At 37.0% G+C, this 22048-nt stretch overlaps 2 protein-coding genes across 2 annotated transcripts; one reads left to right on the top strand and one right to left on the bottom strand.

The window, feature by feature from the left end:
* Positions 1-1250: 1250 nt before the first annotated feature.
* Positions 1251-4097, bottom strand: LOC137810061 (11-oxo-beta-amyrin 30-oxidase-like). The gene is made up of 5 exons (XM_068611188.1): positions 3714-4097; positions 3397-3614; positions 2952-3190; positions 2186-2573; positions 1251-2095 (listed from the first exon to the last, which is right to left on the bottom strand). Exons 1-5 carry the CDS (start codon positions 3997-3999, stop codon positions 1670-1672), a joined length of 1557 nt encoding a protein of 518 aa, XP_068467289.1. The 5' UTR covers positions 4000-4097; the 3' UTR covers positions 1251-1669.
* A 1094-nt stretch (positions 4098-5191) lies between these two features.
* LOC137808702 (uncharacterized) lies at positions 5192-5761 on the top strand. Its single transcript, XM_068609964.1, has one exon. The coding sequence runs from the start codon at positions 5192-5194 to the stop codon at positions 5759-5761; it is 570 nt and encodes a 189-aa protein (XP_068466065.1).
* Positions 5762-22048: the final 16287 nt, after the last annotated feature.

Raw genomic sequence — 22048 nt, 5'->3', positions numbered from 1 at the left:
TGTGGATAGAAGTTTAGGGCCTATGAAAAGAAATGGAAACAAGTCACACCTTCCATGTGACTCTCTTTTAGGCGCCATTTTGAATGGTTTGCCTTTTGAATTTCCCACCTATTTTCCTTTTGGATTTCAGCCCTTTCACACTAAAAATAGAGGTGTTTGGCTCATGTAAATTCACATTGAATGAAGAGTAAAGTTACTATACACAAATTGTGTGAGAATAGTGAGAATTGTTTCTCCTAGCTTAGTCTTATCTTGACAGTGTTTGAGAGCTCTCAAGTGGCGGCAACATCACTTATCTTGGAGCATATTCACCATTCCAAGTGGCATGACCTTCTTCCCAAGCTTCAACCACATAAGTTTTCCTATCCTTCATCTTCCCATTCCATTTCCATTCCATTTCAATATCTAAATATGTCTTGTTCTTGTGTTCTTGATTCTATTCGGTTCCTTTGTTTTGTTTAATCATTCTAATTGGTTCAATTGCTTTATTTGTTGTTCCTATTCGGTTTATTTGTCTTGCTTTGTGTTCTTGTTTCCTCACCTTGATTTGTCATTCATAATCACCTATAATTGTATTTTTCCTTTGGTCTTATGGAAATGAACATTCACATCTACTTAACACTTGTTAAGTTAATGTCCAGTGGAAATTTTCCTTAGACTTGTCACATTAATTGCTAATAATTTCAATCCTAATTCTAAAAGTGTCACCTAAATGAATCACCTAAAATCAACTCACATCACCTCTCCCCTTCCCTCTCAACTTCTCCTTCTCCCCTGTTTTGTAACTAGTAAAATGGTTACTTTTATGATAGGATATAGGATATATATGTTGTTTACATCTAATTATGTACTCTTTTATATTATGAGGTTTAATTATGAATTTCATAAAATTTGTAGGATCTTACTATCCGTGTTACAATCTTCCGATTTACGATTCATGTTTATCTTTCTAATCGTAAGTAAGATCTCGATTTTGACCACCTTGAGTGAGACTATTTTGTAGATCTAAAACCATGACCTTTTAGGTCAAAATATGATCAATTATCATATATAACACGACACTCAAGTCATTCTTCCAAGATGAAATCATACAATATCATTTAAGGCTTCACGACATAAGGCGAGAAGTGAAGAAGCGAAAAAGAGAGAGAAACGAAAGCGAAATCAGTGAAGGCTTCACGACATAAGGTGAGAAGTGAAGAAGCGAAAAAGAGAGAGAAACGAAAGCGAAATCAGTGAGAGACAAAAAATGAGCATAAGAAAATGTTATTATTACCCAATCAAAAGAAGGCAAGGGATGAACATACATACAACCAAATCACAGAAGATCAAACGTTAAACAAAACAACAAAACAAACTCGTAATAGACTAATCATCAAGATGTCAAACTCGTAATAGACTAATCATCAAGATGGTCTAACCGACATGTAGACTAGACAATCTGGGTTGTGTGAAAACATCAGACGGTCTACTGAGAACAAAAATGCTAGACAATCTCAATACTAGATTGTCTATAAGATCAAATAAACTAGACGATACCAAAGGGAGATATCTACACATAATACACTAGACGATCTAGTGGGAGACCGTCTCCACCACCAAAGACACACTAGACGGTCCAGCGAGAGACCGCCTATTCTAAATCAGTGACAAAACAGAAGGTTTATCATCATAGCATTTGCAAAATAAGAGGCGCCCCCTGTTTGGGATTCAAGGTAAGCTTAAGTACAGGAGCATGTGCATAGACAGGAGAAAGCTCGAACGAAAAATTCTGCAGAAGCAATGACAACACTATCTTGGCTTCCAACATGGTAAAGTTTTGGCCAATGCAAATTCTAGGACCCCATCCAAATGGGTAAAAGGAGACTTGGCCTTTTGTTGCCTTAGCAATTCCTTCAGAGAACCTTTCTGGTTTGAACTCCTTTGCATCATTACCCCAGATATCACCATCTTGGTGAAGTAAAAGTATTGGCATGGTAACATCTACTCCTGCGGGTAATGACAAGTTTCCAAGTTCCATGTCCTTCTGAAGAGTGCGATTGAAGTAAATGACAGGAGGGTATAACCTCAGAACCTCATACAGAATCATGGTCATCTACAGAAGAAACATTTTGGCACATGTTAGTATGAAAATGTATTTTTAATAGATAATAAAGATAATCAAATGAAAGCATGTGATACATACAGTTTTAAGCAGACTTAACCCATCAAAGTTTGGATTTTGTTTTCCAAAAACATGAAGAACTTCCTCCCTTGCTCGTGCTTGCCATTTAGGATATTTACCCAACATGATCAATGTCCAAACCAGCAGAGATGAAGTGGTCTCTTGCCCTGCTAAGTAGAATAATTTGCATTCACTAATTACTTCTTCAATTGTCATTCCAACACTCTTACTGTTTCCATTTCCCTGTATTTCCATTTGATTTGATTCCAAAAGTATGCCTAATAAATCTTCATTGCTGGATTCACCATTCTTCAAGGCTTTCTCTCGTTTTTCTATGATAACCCGAATTGAATTTTTCATTCCCTTATCAACTGCTCTCAACTTCATTTTGGCAGGTGTTGGTATATGCCTAGAAACATCCATATTAATTATGAAGGAAAGGACTAGTTTATGAGACTTATACTGATTCTTAACTAAACTAAGATAGGTCAATTTCCTAACATGTTGAATTCTGACAGCAGTAACTCTAGTTCTTGTATTAGTCATTCGGTATGCCACATTTCTTGAAAACAAATATCAAATATACTTAAATCAAAACCTGTATGTAATTCATGGTTATTTGTCATCACTATGGCAGTGATTTGCTGTTATGGAGAGCTTAATCTCTATCTATAATGATTAGCTTTTAGGGTGATTCTATGAGGTTCTTATGAAATTCATGATGGTGAGTTTAGTTTCAATAAAACTAAAACATGCTTAATTATACCAAGAATAAGTGTGGTCTTACCGCAATATGAATTTGTTTCTCGTTGTAGTCGCAACAAGGTACCCTTGAATTCTCAGAAGTTCAAATATTTTTTCTCCTTCTGCATAACTGCTTCCAAAAGCTGTTCTAGAAATTACATCACGAGTCAAATTCTGAAGGAAAGGCCAAACGTCAATCTCACATTTTCCATCTGATGACAACATTTCCATCCACGCGCTAATCACATCATGGCAGCTTTGGGAGAATTTTGGTAGCATATTCTGTAAATTAAGTATCAATTAAAAGTTTAATTTGATTACTAAACACAAATTAAATAATGTAAATCAATTCAATCAATCCGAAATCATAGCTAGTATAATTTTTAAATTCATTATAAAAGTATACAAACTTTTTTGTACATATCGATTTATAATTGGGTAATACTATAAAAATATTAATTATTCATAAATTAAAGCAATAAGCTTACTTTCAATTTTTCTAAGTGGAATGCAGGGTTGATAATCTTTCGATGTTGAGCCCACTTATGACCCTCGTAACTTACCAGACCACAGACCAAGAACTTGGCAATGCTACTCATCTTTGGTTTCTGGAAATCATGAATGTTATTGAAGACTTCTTTGATGTGATTTGGATCAGTGATGATGACCTTTGGTGTTGTGCCTTCCCATAAGAACGAATTCTTGCCTGCAGATAATTCATTTTTTTTTACCAGTGAACCCTCGATTCAAGCAACTTTTAAAATTGAATTACATAATGAATGAAAAATAAAAAGGAAAAGTGAACCGTATTTGGCAACAGTGTTGTGAGCCTGCGTGAAGATGCGAGGAGCAACATCATCGGAGAGAACAAAAGATTCAGAATGAGGCGTGTCTTGTGGAGGCTGGTTGTGGTTGGAGGAAGGGCGTGAAAGGGAGTATGGATCACCATGAAGACCTTGTGCTCTTAGAAGCTTCTCCAACCTCTTAGGCCTAAACCACAGAGAGTTCAGTGTCTTCACTGCCCAGATGGGAACAACAGCTATGATGACAGTGAGCACACACAGTATTGAAGAAGATAACGATAGCTCCATTATTAGAGAACACTTGGACGAAATCAGAAGGGTTATTGAACATTCACTTCATAATTGCACTGCATTTATCTTTCACTTACCTTACCATGTGTCAGCCGTGGGTATTTTTATATTATTTAATCTACAGTACATAACTTTAGCAAAAGTAAAGGTGCAGTTCTTTCTTATAATTGTTTATTAATTTATTTTATGTAATTTTGTTGATTACCTAAAAGTATAATTACTAGATATATTATTTATTATATAAATTATTGTAGTAAAAAATTAATTATAATAAATGAAAAGTCTTAGCTATTTATAATTTAATTATATCTTCATGGATAGTTAGGTTTTTTCAATTATTTTTTTATAAAAACTTTCCTGTTATGTATTATTATACAACTTACATCTCAATCCACCAGACACTTTAACAACAATCATTTGTCATAACATTAAAAAAATATTATATAAAAAAAAATACAAAAAAATATGGAGAGACTAGACGAAAACTCATATGTTAACAAAAACTACACATAATCAGACTATTCCTATTTATAAAAAATTCTAAGAACACACTTTTTATCTTTATGGGCCTTTCTTCTGTTTTGCATGGGCCAAGCCCAATTGCGTCCCGATTGCATCGTCAGGGTGTATTTAGCATATACACATTTCTCTTGTAATGAATTCAATTGAAGTTTAATAAAGGTTTTTTTTCTTCTGTGATTAATTACTGTGGTTATGCTCTCTCTGCCCCTTTACCACCGCACATCGCTCCTTGTTCCTATCCTTTTTTCACTGCACCGCCAATTGCCATGTACAAGAAGCACATGAAGAACCTTCAAAAATCCAAGATGGTATCAGAGCGGGTGTAACTCGCTCTGCTCTCCGCTGCCAACGGTTCTGTTTTCCTTTCCCTGCTTATCCTTTTCTTTCTTGTTTTCTTTTTCTCGCATTTGTCTCCATGGCTGAAACCCAGGAAAATCCTTCGAAGAATGAACAACAAAATCCCGCTAGTGCGTATTATCTACACCCGGGAGAAAACCCTGGGATGGTCTTGGTCACGCCACAATTGGATGGTTCGAATTACCATTCCTGGAGCAGAGCGATGAAGAGGGCTTTGCTCTCCAAGAATAAATTCAAGTTCGTCAATGGAGACCTACCAGATCCATCCCATAACGACAATCAATATGAAGCATGGGAGAGATGCAACGTCATGGTCATCTCTTGGATAACACGGAGCATCACGACCCAAATCGCACAAAGCACGGTGTATATAGACAATGCGAAAGAACTGTGGGAAGATCTCAGAGAAAGGTTTTCAAAAACCAACCATTTTCGTGTTTTAGATCTTCTACAAGAAATAAATTCCATCAAACAAGGGGAGAGAAACATTACAGAATATTACACTGACTCTAAGACGCTGTGGGAAGAACTTGATGCCTTGCGCCCCTTACCTACCTGTGTCTGTAAGGTCAAGTGCAGTTGTAACATGATGAAGACCATGTCCAGCTATAGGGACTCCGAACGGGTAATGTGTTTCTTGAAAGGATTGGGAGAAATGTATAATGCTGTTAAAACGCAAATTCTTTTGACAGAACCTCTACCAGGAATCAACCGTGTCTTCTCTTTGGTTCTTCAACAAGAACGTCACTTGAATGAAGGCATGGGGGTAGATACAAAGATAATGTTCAACAGTGCCAATCAGAAAATCAACAAGAGCAACAACACTAGTCAAGGTGGGCGTAGTTATGGAAGAGGAAGAGGAAAAAATTATGGAAAGTAGTGTTCTTACTGCCACAAGACGAATCACACTACTGACGAGTGTTATTCAAAACACGGGTTCCCACCTTGGATGAAGCAGAAGATGAATTACACTGCAAACGCTCTTGAGAAGGAGGGTGATTTGGTGTCTGAGACTGAAAATCAAGCACACAATGAAACTCTCAATGAGCAAATCTTTAAAGCCTTTGGACCGGAGCAACTTCAACAACTGATAAACATGATTCAAGATTCAAAGAACAAAGACAAGGTGATAAACAACACCATAGGAGATTCTTTTGCCATAAAAGACAACATAGGTAAGAGGTATGCACTCTTGGATCATTGACACTGGGGCTACAGATCATGTAGCCTGCTCTCTCTCTTATTTCACTAGCTATTATAAAATTAAACCTGTAAAAATTAAGCTTCCAAATAATCAAACTGTTACTGCTGCATGTGCTGGAACTGTTATATTGGCTAAAAACATTATTTTGTATAATGTTCTATATATACCAAATTTTATGTTAAAAATTATCTCTGTTCAGCGACTGACAAACTCTTTAGGATGCCAACTTCTTTTCTCACAAAATGCTTGTCAGATACAGGAGAAGACTACTTTGAAGATGATTCGTCGAGCTGAGATCAAGAATGGTCTTTATCAACTGTGTGCAGATAAGGAAGACAGTCTTGTTTTTTTCTTTCAGAATGATAACACTTTTAAAGATGTTGAAAACTTGAGCGTTTGGCATTGCAGAATGGGTCATCCATCAAATAAAGTTTTAGAAAATTTAGCCAAGAATCATGCTAGTATACATGCTAATGACATAACTGTTTGTGCTCCTTGTCATCTTGCAAAACAGCGTAAGATCCCTTTTCCCCTTAGCAAAACTAATAGTCAATGCATTTTTGTTCTTGTGCACATGGACATATGGGGTCCTCTAGGTGTTTCCTCCATACACGGACACAAGTATTTTTTAACTATAGTAGACGATTTTAGCATACTTGGATACACTTAATGAAAAGTAAAAGTGAAACTAGAGAGCATATGCAACGTTTTGTCACTTATGCTAAGAGTCAATTTAATAAAGATATTAAAACTGTTAGGACTAATAATGGAAAAGAATTTTGTTGGAAGGATTTCTATGATAAGCATGGCATAATGCATCAAACTTCATGTAATGAAACGCCACAACAAAATTCTACTGTGGAAAGAAAACACCAACATGTTCTTAATGTTACTCACTGCATAATGTTTCAATCTAATTTGCCTAGAGCTTTTTGGTCTTTTGCTGTTGTGCATGCTGTCCATTTAATAAACCGTTTACCCTCACCTGTTATTCAAAATAATTGTCCTTATAAGCTTTTGTATAATTGTGTGCCCGATCTTTCTGATATCAAAGTGTTTGGTTGTTTGTGCTTTGCTTCAACTCTTGAACAAAACAGAAGCAAACTTGATCCTAGAGCACGAAAGTGCATCTTTCTCGGTTACAAACAAGGAACAAAAGGTTACATTGTTATGGATGTGCATTCTAGAGAAACCTTTGTATCCAGAAATGTGATTTTTTATGAGACTTATTTTTATGATTTAAAAGAAAGGAATGAGCAGGTGATTGCAGAAGAGACCAATGATCCAATGAGGTATCACTGTGATGATCCTGAGCAGATTGGAATTAACAAAAATTTAACAGAACAAGAAGAACAGAGACAAAGTCAAGAACAAGCTGAACATGGAATTCTGAGACGATCTACAAGAGAAAGAAAAACACCTGCGTATCTGGAAGATTATCATCATCAAATCATGACAACACCATGTAACAAGACTCTCAGAAACAATGATAAGGTACTCTATCCATTCAGTTCTGTTATTTCTTATAGAAAACTGTCAGAAAGACAACTAAAGTATACTTTGTCTATTTCAACACAAACTGAGCCACGATGCTATGAAGAAGCTAAAGAGTTCCCTGAATGGGTAAAAGCTATGGAGATGGAAATTAAGGCGCTAGAAGTCAATAAGACCTGGGAAATCATGGATCTTCCTCCCAACAAAATGCCCATTGGCTGCAAATGGGTATACAAAATCAAACGAAGAGCTAATGGAGACATCGAGAGATACAAGGCTAGGCTTGTAGCGAAAGGATATACGCAGCGTGAAGGTATTGATTATATGGAAACATATTCACCCGTAGCTAGACTTTCTACCATACGAAGTATTATGGCTATTGCATCTATCATGGATTGGCACCTAGAACAGCTGGACGTAAACAATGCTTTCTTACACGGTGATCTACAAGAAGAAGTATACATGGAATTACCTCCTGGAGTCATCACTAAAAAATCTCATCAGGTTTGTTGGCTAACCAAGGCTTTATATGGCTTGAAACAAGCTAGCAAACAATGGTACGATAAACTCACTTCCTTTCTTCTTACCATTAATTTTGTACATTCAAAAGTTGATAGTTCTATGCTTATAAAAAAAACTGAAACCTCCTTTATGGCTCTCCTCATATATGTTGATGATATTCTTATTGCTGGAAATAATATGAATGAGATCAATAAAGTGAAAAGTTCTTTAAATGCTGCCTTTGAAATCAAAGACCTCGGTAATCTTAAATTCTTCTTAGGATTAGAAATAGCTAGAACTAAGAAAGGTATCCATATATGTCAAAGGAAGTATGCTCTTGAGATTTTGGCAGATGCAGGTATGCTAAATGCTAAGCCAGCAACAACTCCTATAGTTAAAAAGAATGAGAAGCTTTTCGAACAGAACCACCCTGTGCATGACATTACCGCATATCGAAGAATTATCGGAAGGTTACTTTATTTGGTGCACATTAGACCAGACATCAGTTTCTCTGTTCAGTTCCTCAGTCAATTTGTTCAAACACCAACAAAGCTACATCATCAAGCTGCTCAGAGAATTCTAAGATATGTGAAATCATCACCAGCACAAGGTATATTCTATCCTAGAGACACAAACATTCAAATTCAAGCCTTTAGTGATTCTGACTGGGCCTCTTGTATTTCTACTCGACGGTCAACTACTGGATACTGCATTTTTTTTGGAGAATCTCTTGTATCATGGAAAACAAAGAAGCAGAGCACTATATCAAGGTCTTCCTCTGAAGCAGAATATCGAGCACTTGCATCCACATGCTGTGAAATTCAATGGCTCAAATATTTGCTTGAAGACCTGAACATCAATAACAACAAAACAGCAAGCCTCTACTGTGATAGCCAATCTGCGAGGCACATTGCACATAACAGCAGTTTTCATGAAAGGACTAAACATCTTGATATCGATTGTCATGTGGTAAGGGAGAAACTGCAACAAGGCTTATTTCACTTACTCCCTATAAGCACCGAAAACCAGCCTGCAGATCTTCTCACAAAACCACTACAGAACATTCACCCACTAGCTTGAGGGGGGGTTTTATCTTTCTGGGCCTTTCTTCTGTTTTGTATGGGCCAAGCCCAATTGCGTCCCGATTGCATCGTCAGGGTGTATTTAGCATATACACATTTCTCTTGTAATGAATTCAATTGAAGTTTAATAAAGTTTTTTTTCTTCTGTGATTAATTACTGTGGTTATGCTCTCTCTGCCCCTTTACCACCGCACACCGCTCCCTGTTCCTATCCTTTTTTCACTGTACCGCCAATTGCCATGTACAAGAAGCACATGAAGAACCTTAAAAAAATCCAAGAATGAAAGTCTACTATACCAGGATTCTCTATGAATAAATCCTAAATTAGCCAATTTATCAACATACACATTCCTTTCACGAAAAATATGAGTAACCCTAAACTTGATTTTCTCTCAATAATTAAGACAATTATTCTATCGATTACGAAGCATACACGAAACATTAGTCATGACAGTAAATGCAACACAAACAAAGGCAGAATCACGTTGAAGTCATACATTAGTAAACTCAACTTTTGAGTTTTTTTTTTCAATTATTTATAATTTTTTTTCTACCATAATTTGTTGGACTTAAAAGAACAATGTCAAACCTTAAGAAAAACTCTTTTTGATGATGATTTTTTTTTGAAGATATTGATGTTAAAAATGTGTTGAGTGTTTTAATTTTTTTTGGATGTATTAGAGAGTGTTTCACATAAGGTATTGAAAAGGTTAAATACATAATTTATATAAAAATTGTTTAAAAAAAATTAAAAACATGTTAAAAAGATTTTATGACTATGTTAGTTGATTAAGATTTTAAATAATCGATTTGATTATTTTTAGATGTTTCACAATAGAATAATCGATTATCGATTTGTTAATCGATTATCTTGTTAATCGATTCAAATAAATAGTGAAATTATGTGTTTTCAAATGTTCTTAGACACTAATGGATTAAATTTATGTATAATCAATTAAGTTTGTTTTCTAAATTAAATGAAAAGCTAAAATAATCAATTAATAAATGTCATAATAGATTAAAAAAATGTAGTAACTATTTCTCAAAGTTCAGTATGAATAATTGACTACCAAATTGAACGACCAATTAAATACGCTTGAATCAACTTTTAATCAACTTTCTCTAAATTCTATAAATTTTATAAATTCTATAAATAGAACCTTCACCTGACTCTTTTATTAATCTAATACTACTCTGAAAAGAGAATTCATTGTGATCACTTAAGTGTTCTAAGATTAGGCCACACCATCTTGAATGTGTTAAAGAATGGGTCTTGTAATTGCTTATTGTCTTGTGTTTGTTTGTTTTTTTTGAGCAAACACTCAAAGTTTTTCTAAGGTTAAATAATTGAGAATTGATGTAGGATCCTTATGTAAATTATTTTTCCTTATATATGTTCATTCCTATTGTTGAATCTATTTTCTCCATTTCCAGAAAATGGTGTAGATTTATTTTTTAAAAATTGAAATATTTCCTTCAAATTGTTATTATTATTGTAAAACCGTATGAATCAAGTTAGTCTGAGTGCAATATGCAGGTGAGTTAAGAGTGAAAGATTACCTTTGATGTTGGGTCTCCTCTAGTATTTATACTTTTTGAATGGGCCTTAGCTATCATGGGCCTGCTCTAGTATTTATACTTTTTGAATGGGCCTTAGCTATCATGGGCCTGCTCTTGGATTTAGATGAGGGGCCAATTGTTCCTTAATCATGATTTATAATTAAACTGGTTTAATTACAGTTAATCACGGGTTTACTGTCTGTCTTAAGTTCATTCGGCCTTTTCGACCATTCGGCCTCTCGACCATCCGGTAGTACAACTAGGATTTCCTCTATCCGAGTGTTGCTAGCCCTAACATCTATCCATAAGTTAATAATTAACCAAATGGATGTTAAAGCAACCTTTTTGAATGGTGAACTAGAAGAGAAGGATGTGTAATTCCAGGTCAAAAGGAAAAAAGTATGCAATCTTTTAAAATCTTTGTATGATTTGAAACAAGTACCGAAACAATGGCATGAAAAACTTGATAATGTTTTACTTGGTGAAGGTTTTTCTACCAATGATGCTAATAAATGTGTATTCTAGATGTGAAAATGGTGAATGTATCATTATATGTTTATATGTGGATGACATGCTAATTTTTGGTACATGCAATGATATTGTTTTTACAACAAAACTATTTCTTGGATCAAAGTTTAAGATGAAAGAGATGGGTGAAGCAAGTGTGATTCTAGGAGTTAAAATTATAAGAAAGGGAGATAGTATATTACAATCCCAAGAAAAATAAACTGAGAAACTTAAGAAGTTTGGTTACTATGACTTTATGTTAGTGAGCACCCCTTATGATGCTAACCCTAAATTAAAGAAGAACAAAGGAGAATCTATTTCTCAAACTCAGTATACCTAGATAATTGGGAGCTTATTGCATTAAATGAGCTTTTCTAGACCAGATTTTGCTTATGCAATAAGTTGACTAAGTAGATACACTCAATGTCTTAGTCAGGATCATTGGGATGCACTTGCAAGACTCATGAAATACTTGAGAGGTACAATGGATTATGCCATTGAATATAGTGGATTTCTCGCTGCACTAGAAGGGTATAGTCATGCTAATTGGATCTCTGATTCAGATGAGACAAAATCCACTAGTGGTTATGTATTTACACTTGGGGGTGGTACAGTTACATGGAGATCAGCTAGGCAAACTGTTATTGCAAGATCAACAATGGAATCTAAGTTTGTTGGTCTTGAATAGATGGTAGTGAAGTTGAGTGGTTGAAAAAATTGTTAACAAAAATTTCGTTAGGAATGAAATCAACCTTATTTGTATCAATGCATTGTGATTGTCAATCGGCAATAGCTATGGCTAAAAATAAAATTTACAATGGAAAGAACAAACATATACAATTGAGATATAATTCAATGAAGCAGCTGCTAAAGAGTGGAACGATTTCTATTGAATATGTCAAGTCAGAACGGAACTTGGCAGATCCTGTTCCTGCCGGTTGACTCGATTGTTTTCGCGCGCCTACGACGATCACACGCCCAAATATCCCTGCATTTGTTCGTGCCTTTCTTCGATCAAACACTTGAAATCACAAGGACAAAAGGCGCCCTAGAGGCCGTTTGCACTCTGACGCTCAAGTCAGTATAGGGCTAGGAAACACCAAAGGTAAGCCGTAAAAAGCTCTTTGTGTATCTGTGTGTGTGTTAGCGTAAAACTGTGCGTACCTTATTAGGTTTCATACTACCCTTTATATACTCCTGGGTTTCCACTGATTCCGCTAACCATAATTAGGTTTACTGAGGGTGTGCCTTAGCACCGCTATCACCCACTCTTAGGGCAATCTAGCGCGTAAGGCTCCTTTGCTGAAGTGCAACCTCTGACGGGATGACCACCTGGGTATCAATTTGTGCACCTAGTCTCTGGGGCCATTCGTCCCAGGAATGCCCTAACTGTTCACGTGTCATGCATGCAGCTCACCCTTGGAACGTGACCCTCTTGGGTCGTATCTCTTCCGGTGGTTCGTTACTTGTGTTACGTCACGCATGGGCCCCTCGTGATCTAGGCTTTTTCCTAACTGATAACTGGTGTGTGGTCTAGGATCCACCTCTCGTGGTCTAGTTCTGATATTCGAGTCACCGATGTCTGATCTCTCATCGTCCTCACTATGCTGTCGAGGACACATAAGCACGTCCTGGTGATCGATCTCTGACCACTCTTCGGCATCTTGACTTACGTGCCTTGCGAGACACTGACCCACGCCACTCATTGGACCCAGCTTACGTGGCCCCATCATTACTAGTGGTCAACGACGCCCGAGGACTGGTCGGTACACAAGCCCCCTAGTCTCGAGCTGCAACTTGTTCAGCGAAGAGACTAAGTCCTCGCCCTGGCGACCTACGTGGCTGTGTGTGACAGGACGTGAACAGTGCACCAAAGTGACACTTCTCTGTGCCTGTTTTAATCTGCACACACGTGTCTTGATCAACGGCCAGGACTTAACGTCACTTGCGCTTCTTAGTTTACGTTAAGTTTTTAAAAACACGCGCTTCCAATCACTGTTCCATGATTCTCAGAAACGCTTCCGAACGCTCCATCTTCTTTTTCTTCAAGCGCTCTCATTCCTCTTCGCGAAAAACCAGAACTTTCGACTCCCACCAACAAAGGTATGATTTTTACCGATTGATTGTCCTCATTCTTTGATTTCGCACTTTGATAACTGCCTGGGCCTGTTTAAATTCCTTGCATTTTAGACTTTCTCTACTTTTTCCCTGTTCCTCTGTTTTTCTGGGTTTTCCACGAGTGTGGGGTTTTTCTGGTTTGTGCTAGGTTACGTCATCACCCTCTTCTAATGCTTTGTTTTCTCCTTTCTTTTTCTTGTTTTTTAGCTTTCTTTGAGATGGCTCGAACGAAAACGACCTCCAACCCTCCTCCCAAAGTAGATTACAGAGCCCTCTACCCCTGGGTCTCTGAGGACCTTCTCGCTGAGACCTCCGCTCTCACCTCCAATAAGGATGTGATGAAACATAGGGAGGATGAGGTCGCTCATTTGCTTTGTGTGTTTGGGCGTGAGTGCGATGCGTACGTGTCCGTCCAACCCTGCGCAGTGGGCGAACCCGTGTGCACTGATGAACGCACAAACAGCGGGGAACCCTTCTTCTTTCTTTACACCACCATCTTCAAACTGATCAAACTTCATTTTCTGCTCACGGGGTTCGAGCGGACTCTACTGACAAAGATCAACATGGCCCCTGCACAACTGCATCCCAGCAGCTGTGCCTTTGTGAGGGCGTTTGGTATCCTCTGCAACAACTTCAAGTGTGCTTGTTCTAGGAAACCTTTGATCTTGGTGAAGGTGCTGGTGCAGTTCTGCAGCAAAGTGAACTACTGGTTTTGAGTTCTTGCATCTTCTTTTCAGGTGTAATCTTTCCTTTATTCTGTTTTGTAAAGTTGTAAGTGTTAGTCACTCCTTGATAGGGTTTCTTGGAGTGCAAGGTGTGCTGAAATAGGGTTTTTTTTTCAGCATTGTGTGTGTTGTTCTTGTAGTGTTCAAGAACTGCTGTGTTTGTAAGTAATTGGTACTGTTTTTAGTGGATTCCACCTTGGGGTAAGGTGAGACTGGATGTAGCTCTGTATGAGTGAACCAGTATAAAAACTTGTGTGCCTTGTCTTCTCATCCCTGCACTCATTTCTGATTTTCCTTAATTTTGTCAAGAACTAAATCTGTTCTCTTGAAATTGAATCTGTTAATTCTGGATTTAAGTAAGAACTGTTCTTCCTGATTTGTTAAAGCTTTCTAATCACAAACAAGGCAGTTGCATATGATGGCTTAAGTGATCTGTGAACAAACAGTCTAATCATTAAAATCTGAGGAAGAATCATTCTCATTGAAACCTTGTGTTGAGTAAATTTGTTTGATTTCTAAGCATAGCTGTATCCTTCATCCTCATAATATTCAGCTGATATGACTCTGCTATAATCCTCTGTTGATCACAATTTCATATTAAACAAATTCAAATTGTGCTAGAATGCTCTGAAGAATCAATCTGTTTCATGTAAAAACAATCTGTTCTTTTTGCCTCTGGTATACTGAAAATTGTGTGTTCTTGCGAAAATTTTATAAGCTCAATTCACCCCTCCCCTCTTGAACTTAGACACTAATAGACCCAACAATTGGTATCAAGAGCTAGGGCTTGTATTTTGCTCAAGTGTGTGTATGATGTCTGAGTTTAAAATGCCTTTTGCTGAAGGTGCGTCTATTAATAGACCTCCTATGTTTGGTGGTGTTAACTATGCTTTCTGGAAAATCAGGATGAAGATCTTTATGGAGTCTATTGACATGGGAATCTGGGATGCAGTGGTCAGTGGACCTTTCATACCTATGCCGGTTGTCAAAGATGAAACAATAAAGAAGCCTTGGTCTGAATGGAGTGAAACCGAGAAGAAGAAGGCCCAATATGACTCCTTAGCCAAGAATATCATCACCTCTACACTGAATATGGATGAGTTCTTTAGAGTCTCTCAATGTAACTCAGCAAAGGAGATGTGGGATGTACTAGAGGTGACTCATGAAGGGACTGATGATGTGAAACGGGCAAGGAAGCACTCACTAATTCAGGAGTACGAGCTGTTCAGAATGCAATCTGAAGAAAGTATTGCAGATGTACAGAAACGATTTACACACATTGTAAATCACCTCACTGGCTTTGGTAAATTCTTTGACAAGGAAGAGCTTAACATAAAGGTATTAAAATGTCTTGATAGGAGCTGGCAGCCTAAGGTAACAGCAATCTCAGAATCCAGAGATTTATCCAAGATGTCCACTGCTGCACTTTTTGGAAAGCTGATAGAGCATGAAATTGAGCTGAAAAGATTGAAAGAACAAGAAACAGTGGAGAAGAAAGCCAAAGGAATTGCTCTGAAAACTACCATGGAACATGATACAAGTGAGGAAGAAGGTGATTCTGAACATGATGAGAATGTGAGTCTGCTCACCAGAAAATTCAGCAGGTTTCTTAGAAAGAAAAACCGTGACAGAACTCAGCAAAGAAAGAGGTATTCCAAATAACCTAATGATTCAAATTCTTCCAATTACACGTGCTTTGGATGTGGTAAACCAGGTCATATAAAAGCTGATTGTCCAAACAATCAAAATAAAGAAAAATCAGCAAGCAAGAGGAGTGACAAAGGCAAAGGTAGAAGAGCATATATCTCATGGGAAGAAAATGATGTATCCTCATCTAGTAATTCCTCAACTGAAAGTGAAGAAGCAAATCTTTGCTTCATGGTGAATGATGAGGGATCCAACTCTGACTCAGTAAGTAATTTCTCCACTGATTCTGAAAACTATGATCAGCTGCTAATAGCTTTTAAGGAAACACATGATGAAGCAAACAAGTTGGCTATAATGTGCAACAGATTGAATAGAGTAAATAGGGTACTTGAACCTAAGGTCAAAGCTCTTGAAGAAGAACTGCACAAAGCTAAAACTGAATTGATTAGTCTTGAATTGACATGTTTGCATGCATCAATTAAAACTTGTGATAATTGTAAAAAGCTGGAAAAACAGGTTGAATATTTGTTAAAAACACTTTCAAATTTCACTAAAGGAAGAGAAAATCTTGAAACCTTATTAGGTTCACAGAATGCTGTTTTCAATAAAAATGGTCTAGGATATAATCCTGGAATGAAAGGTAATGTGAAAAAGCTGTCCAGTTTCTTTGTTCCTTCCAAAACAGTTTTTTCCTCTTTTAGTTATTAAAAAACAATGCATATTGCAACATGTTTTTATTGTATGAAGTCTGGTCATGTATCTAAAACTTGTAAAGCTAGGAGGTACCTTGTTCCTAAAGGATTGGCCAAATGGCTTCCTAAGGAAAGGTATTAATCATGCTGAACCCTAGACTAAAGGGGTACCATAAGTGCTAAATCTGTTTTGTTGCAGAAAAACAGCAGGAGAAACCAGTGGTATCTTGACAGTGGCTGCTCAAAACACATGACTGGTGATGTGACTCAGTTCATAAATTTGAAACTCAAAGCTGAAGGGCATGTCACATATGGAGATAAGAATAAAGGAAAAATTCTTGGAAGAGGAGATGTTGGTACTAAAGACTCAACTACTATTGAGAATGTCCTATATGTTGAAGGGCTAAAACATAGTCTTCTAAGCATTAGCCAGCTGTGTGACAAGGGATACAAGGTCAATTTCGAAGCCAACACTTGTACAATTTCAAATGAAAATTCTAGTAAGGTGCTGTTCACTGGAAAAAGGGTAAACAACATCTATCTCCTAGACATCATAAAGAGTTGTTCTGAAAATGAGAGTTTGTTATCTAAAAATGATGAGTCATGGCTGTGGCATAGGAGACTAGCTCACATTCACACAAATCACTTGAATAAGCTAAAATCTAAGGAACTTGTTTCTGGTTTACCAAACATAAAGTTTCAAAATAACAGATTGTGTGATGCCTGTGTAAAGGGAAAACAGATTAGAACTACCTTTAAATCAAAAGATATGGTTTCTTCAAATAAAGCTTTGGATGTTCTGCATATGGACTTGTTTGGACCATCTAGGACTGCTAACTTAGCTGGAAATTACTATGCTTTGGTGATTGTTGATGACTTTTCAAGATATACATGGACTTTGTTTCTTGCTTCTAAAAATGATGCATATAAAGCCTTTAAGAAACTAGCGAAGGTTCTGCATAATGAAAATGAAAATAGGATAAAACAGATTCGTAGTGATCATGGGGGAGAATTTCAAAATGCAAAGTTTGATAAATATTGTGAAAAACATGGGATCATACATAGTTATTCTGCTCCTAGGACACCCCAACAAAATGGTGTTGTTGAAAGAAAGAATAGATCACTAGAAGAGTTAGCTAGGACTATGCTAAATGAATCTGGTTTACCTAAATATTTTTGGGCTGATGCTGTATACACTGCTTCTTATGTGCTTAACAGAACATTGATTATACCAATTCTTAAGAAAACTCCCTATGAATTGTATAAAGGTAGGAAGCCTAGCATTAGTCATCTTAGGGTGTTTGGCTGCAAATGCTTTGTCTTAAATAATGGTAAGGATAATCTGGGGAAATTTGATCCTAAATCAGATGAAGGAATACATATTGGATATGCTATAAATGGTCATGCTTATAGAGTGTATAACAAAAGATTGCTTGCAGTTGAAGAATCCATACATGTTGTATTTGATGAAACAGATTTTTCTGTGCCCAAATCTGTTCTGGACGAACCTGGTATGGATGATTTAAGAACCATTGTGCAACAGAATCAATCTAGTGGGCTTGATACAACTAATTCAGATTCTATCAAAGAATCTACTGTGAATGTAGGACTGCCTAAAGAATGGAAGACTCCAAGGGATCTCACTCTTGACAATGTAATTGGTAAAATTGAGAAAGGAGTCTCAACAAGGAATTCACTCAACAATTTCTGCAGAACAGTGGCTTTTGTGTCACAGATTGAGCCTAAAAGCCTGGAAGAAGCACTGCAAGACAACAATTGGATAACAGCAATGCAGGAAGAGCTGAACCAGTTTGAATACAATGAAGTATGGACTTTGGTTCCAAGAAAGCATGAGATGGACATCATAGGAACCAAGTGGGTGTACAGGAACAAGATGGATGAACATGGAGCTATCACTAGAAATAAAGCAAGACTGGTTGCTAAAGGGTATAACCAAGAAGAAGGTATTGATTTTGGTGAAACCTATGCACCAGTAGCACGTCTTGAAGCTGTCAGACTTCTTCTAGCATTTTCCAGCATACAAGGTTTCAAGCTGTTTCAAATGGATGTCAAGAGTGCATTTCTAAATGGCTACATCAATGAAGAAGTGTTTGTATCTCAGCCTCTAGGGTTTGAAGATCACAAAAATCCAGAACATGTGTACATGCTTAAGAAGGCCTTATATGGATTGAAGCAAGCACCTAGGCAATGGTATGAAAGGCTAAGTGAATTTCTGCTTTCTCAAGGTTATAGCCGTGGCAATTCAGATAAAACTCTCTTTCTAAAGAAGAAAAGTGAAGATATCATACTTGTGCAAGTCTATGTAGATGATATTATCTTTGGATCCACAAATGAAGAGATGTGTGAAGACTTTGTGAAAACCATGAAAAGTGAGTTTGAGATGTCAATGTTAGGAGAAATGAATTTCTTCCTTGGACTACAAGTTAAGCAACTCAAGGATGGAATTTTCATAAGCCAAGAAAAATACTGCAAGGAACTGCTCAAGAAGTTTGATATGAATCAATGCAAAGCAATCAACACTCCTATTTCAACAAGTTGTCAGTTGGATCAAGATGCTGCAGGAAAATCAGTGGATCAAACGAAGTATAGGGGTTTAATTGGTTCCTTATTATACCTAACTGCCAGCAGGCCTGACATTATGTTTGTTGTATGTTTATGTGCTAGATATCAATCTGATCCAAAGGAATCACACTACAATGCAGCAAAGAGAATTCTGAAATATTTGCAAGGATCTAAGGATGTTGGATTGTGGTATCCTAACAAGGTATCTTTAAATTTGACTGGTTTTTCAGATTCTGACTTTGCAGGTTGCAAGGTTGATAGAAAGAGCACAAGTGGGACTTGTCATATGCTGGGATCAAGTCTAATATCTTGGCATTGCAAGAAGCAAGCTTGTGTTGCTCTCTCTACAGCAGAGGCAGAATACATAGCTGCTGGAAGCTATTGTGCTCAAACCTTATGGCTAAGGCAACAGCTAAGTGATTTTGGAATTTTGTTAAACAAGATTCCTATAAACTGTGATAATACTAGTGCCATAAATCTGTCTAAGAATCCTGTCATGCACTCTAGAACTATACATATTGAAATTAGACACCACTTTTTAAGAGAACATATAGCTAATGGAACATGTGATATACAATTCATTGGTACTGAATTTCAACTAGCTGATCTATTCACTAAACCACTTGCTAAAGATAGGTTTTACTTTCTTCTAAATGAATTGGGTATTATTAGCTTAAATTGTCCTCTGCAGTGAAAATTTCAATCTGTTGTTTTATATTTTAACATGTTGTGTTCCCTATTTCAGAAATCACAGCTGTGACTAGGAAAGAGAAAGATTTATTTTTCTCTCTCTCACTTTATTGTTGACTGCTTTTACGGTTATTGACTAGCAGGTCTATGCAAATTAATGTGTGAGTATCCTAACTAATTGGATTTTGTGTAGATGCAACAGATTTGATGTGCCAAAATCAGGTTCCAAGATATTCTTACATGAATCCACACCTGAACCTGCTGCACCATTGGAATAAAATCTGTAGCATATCTGTGGGATTTGATCTCTCTTCAAAATTCATTATTTCCAAAATCTAATCACATTGCCCTGAGTTAAAATTTGTGTCTTTCAATTTTGGTTTAATAATCCTATATAAACCTAGCACAATTTAGCTTGTCTCTCACACCTTCTCACTTGTACTATAAGCTGTCCAGGTGCATATTGCTTCACCACAGGTTTTGCTTCTGTTTTGAGTAATAATCTGTAATGTTTTTTTTCCCTAGAATTGTATGTTAATATACTGGTGCAGGGAAAAACAGATTAAGCATGGCATCCTCTTCACATAGAAAGAAAAAATCCAAGGAGCAATCTCAAAGCAGCCAAGGCATCCTGGAAAACTGGTTTGCTGGAGATTCAGAGGCAATGACAAGGTTCATACATGAGACTGGCAGAAAGCAAATCAATGTACCCAAGCTGCTTGAGTTCTCTTGGCTGAGAGAGGAGAATCTGATAGAAGCCAAAGACTTGCTCAAGCATCAAAAGCTGAAAGGATTTCTGGAAATGAATGGAAATGTTTATCCAGATCTTGTGAAGGTGTTTTACTGCAACCTTGAACAAGATGGTAAAAATCTGGTTTCCCATGTGAAAGGAGTGAAGCTGAAGATCACTAGGGAAATCTGGAGCAGTGTGGGTGGAATCAAATATTCAGGACTGAAAGTGAGCAAAGGGAACACTGCTGGAATTCAAGGGTTCAACAAATTGCAATTTTATAGAAGCTGTGTGAGGAATCCTACTGAACCAGTAGCTAGGTATCACGCATGTAGCCTAACTCTAATTCCTAGACTCTTAGCTCATATAATTGCTTGGCAGCTTACCCCTAGAGGAAGTAATCATGCTGTACTTCATGAGGAAGATTTGATACTGTTGTACTGCATCATGAACCAGCTTAAGGTAAATTGGGTAAGTACTATGGTTGAACATATGATGAAATCTGCAAGGCTACCTGATTATCGTCTTCCCTATGCAATATTTGTGTCAAAACTAATTGATCATTTTAAAGTGGACACTACCAATGAAAGGAATGACTCTATTAAAGCTGCAAGTGAAATAGATAACTCCACACTCATGAAAATGGGATTCTATAAGGATGAAGATGGCTGGGTTTTCAGAAGAAATGCTGGACAGAGGGCTGAGCAAGAAGCTGCTCCTCAAGGAAATGAAGAAGAAGCAAATGCTGATGGTGTGCAACACATGGATGAATCACCAGTACATTCTGCTGAACATGAAGATGTTGCTACTACGAGTCAGAATGCAATAGTTGCATATGAGGCACCTGAGTACAGAGGTGAACCTCTGTCTATGTTTGAAAGACAGGTGCTAAGCAGGCTGGACACACTCACAGATGAGCAGAAGGCACACTATGAGATGACTTACGCCAGATTTCAACACTTGGATGACCAACTTGAAGGAGTTCAAGTGCAGCTAACTGAGCTCTATTACAACAACAAGTGTTCCTATTTCTAAGTCTTTATCTTTTATATGTTGCTGACCAATTTGGGATTAATCTGTATTGTTTTTATTTTGTACTGGTTTTTAGTTGATTTGTAATGGACCTCTATGTTAGTTTTATTTGAACTGTTATGTATGGCTATGATTTCTTTGGTATCTTGTGCTCCCATTCTGTTTGATGAATCCAAAGGGGGAGAAGAATAGTCTAATACAGGTTCTACAGTTGATATTCACAGAGGTTGCTGATATGATTCAGATGTTAAATCTGCAGGTACATCAATTCTAAATCTGTTTGTTATGCCTCGACACCTGTGTATTTTTTTTTCTGGTATATAGTTTTGTACAGGTTTGGTCATGATCTTTCTTCAAAGCTGTGCAAAGCAAAGGAAATTTGTCTCCATCAAACAGGGGGAGATTGTTGAAGCTGGAGGAAGCTTCTTCCCTACCAAGGCTTGATATGTGTTTGATGAAGAAAATGGCTTGAGTGCTTTGAAGATTGTAATAGGTTTTTAGATTCGTTTGTAATTAGGCTTGTAATTGTGTATGATTGCCTTTTGCTGTATAACCTATCCTAGATGCCTAACCAAGTCTAGATCAAGCACATGATGTGGTTA

This window comes from Phaseolus vulgaris, chromosome 11 (assembly GCF_000499845.2).
Source record: "Phaseolus vulgaris cultivar G19833 chromosome 11, P. vulgaris v2.0, whole genome shotgun sequence".
In the NCBI taxonomy this organism is placed as follows: Eukaryota; Viridiplantae; Streptophyta; class Magnoliopsida; order Fabales; family Fabaceae; genus Phaseolus; species Phaseolus vulgaris.
Note: the sequence above shows the minus strand (reverse complement) of the source record. Positions and strands in the feature narration are given on the sequence as shown.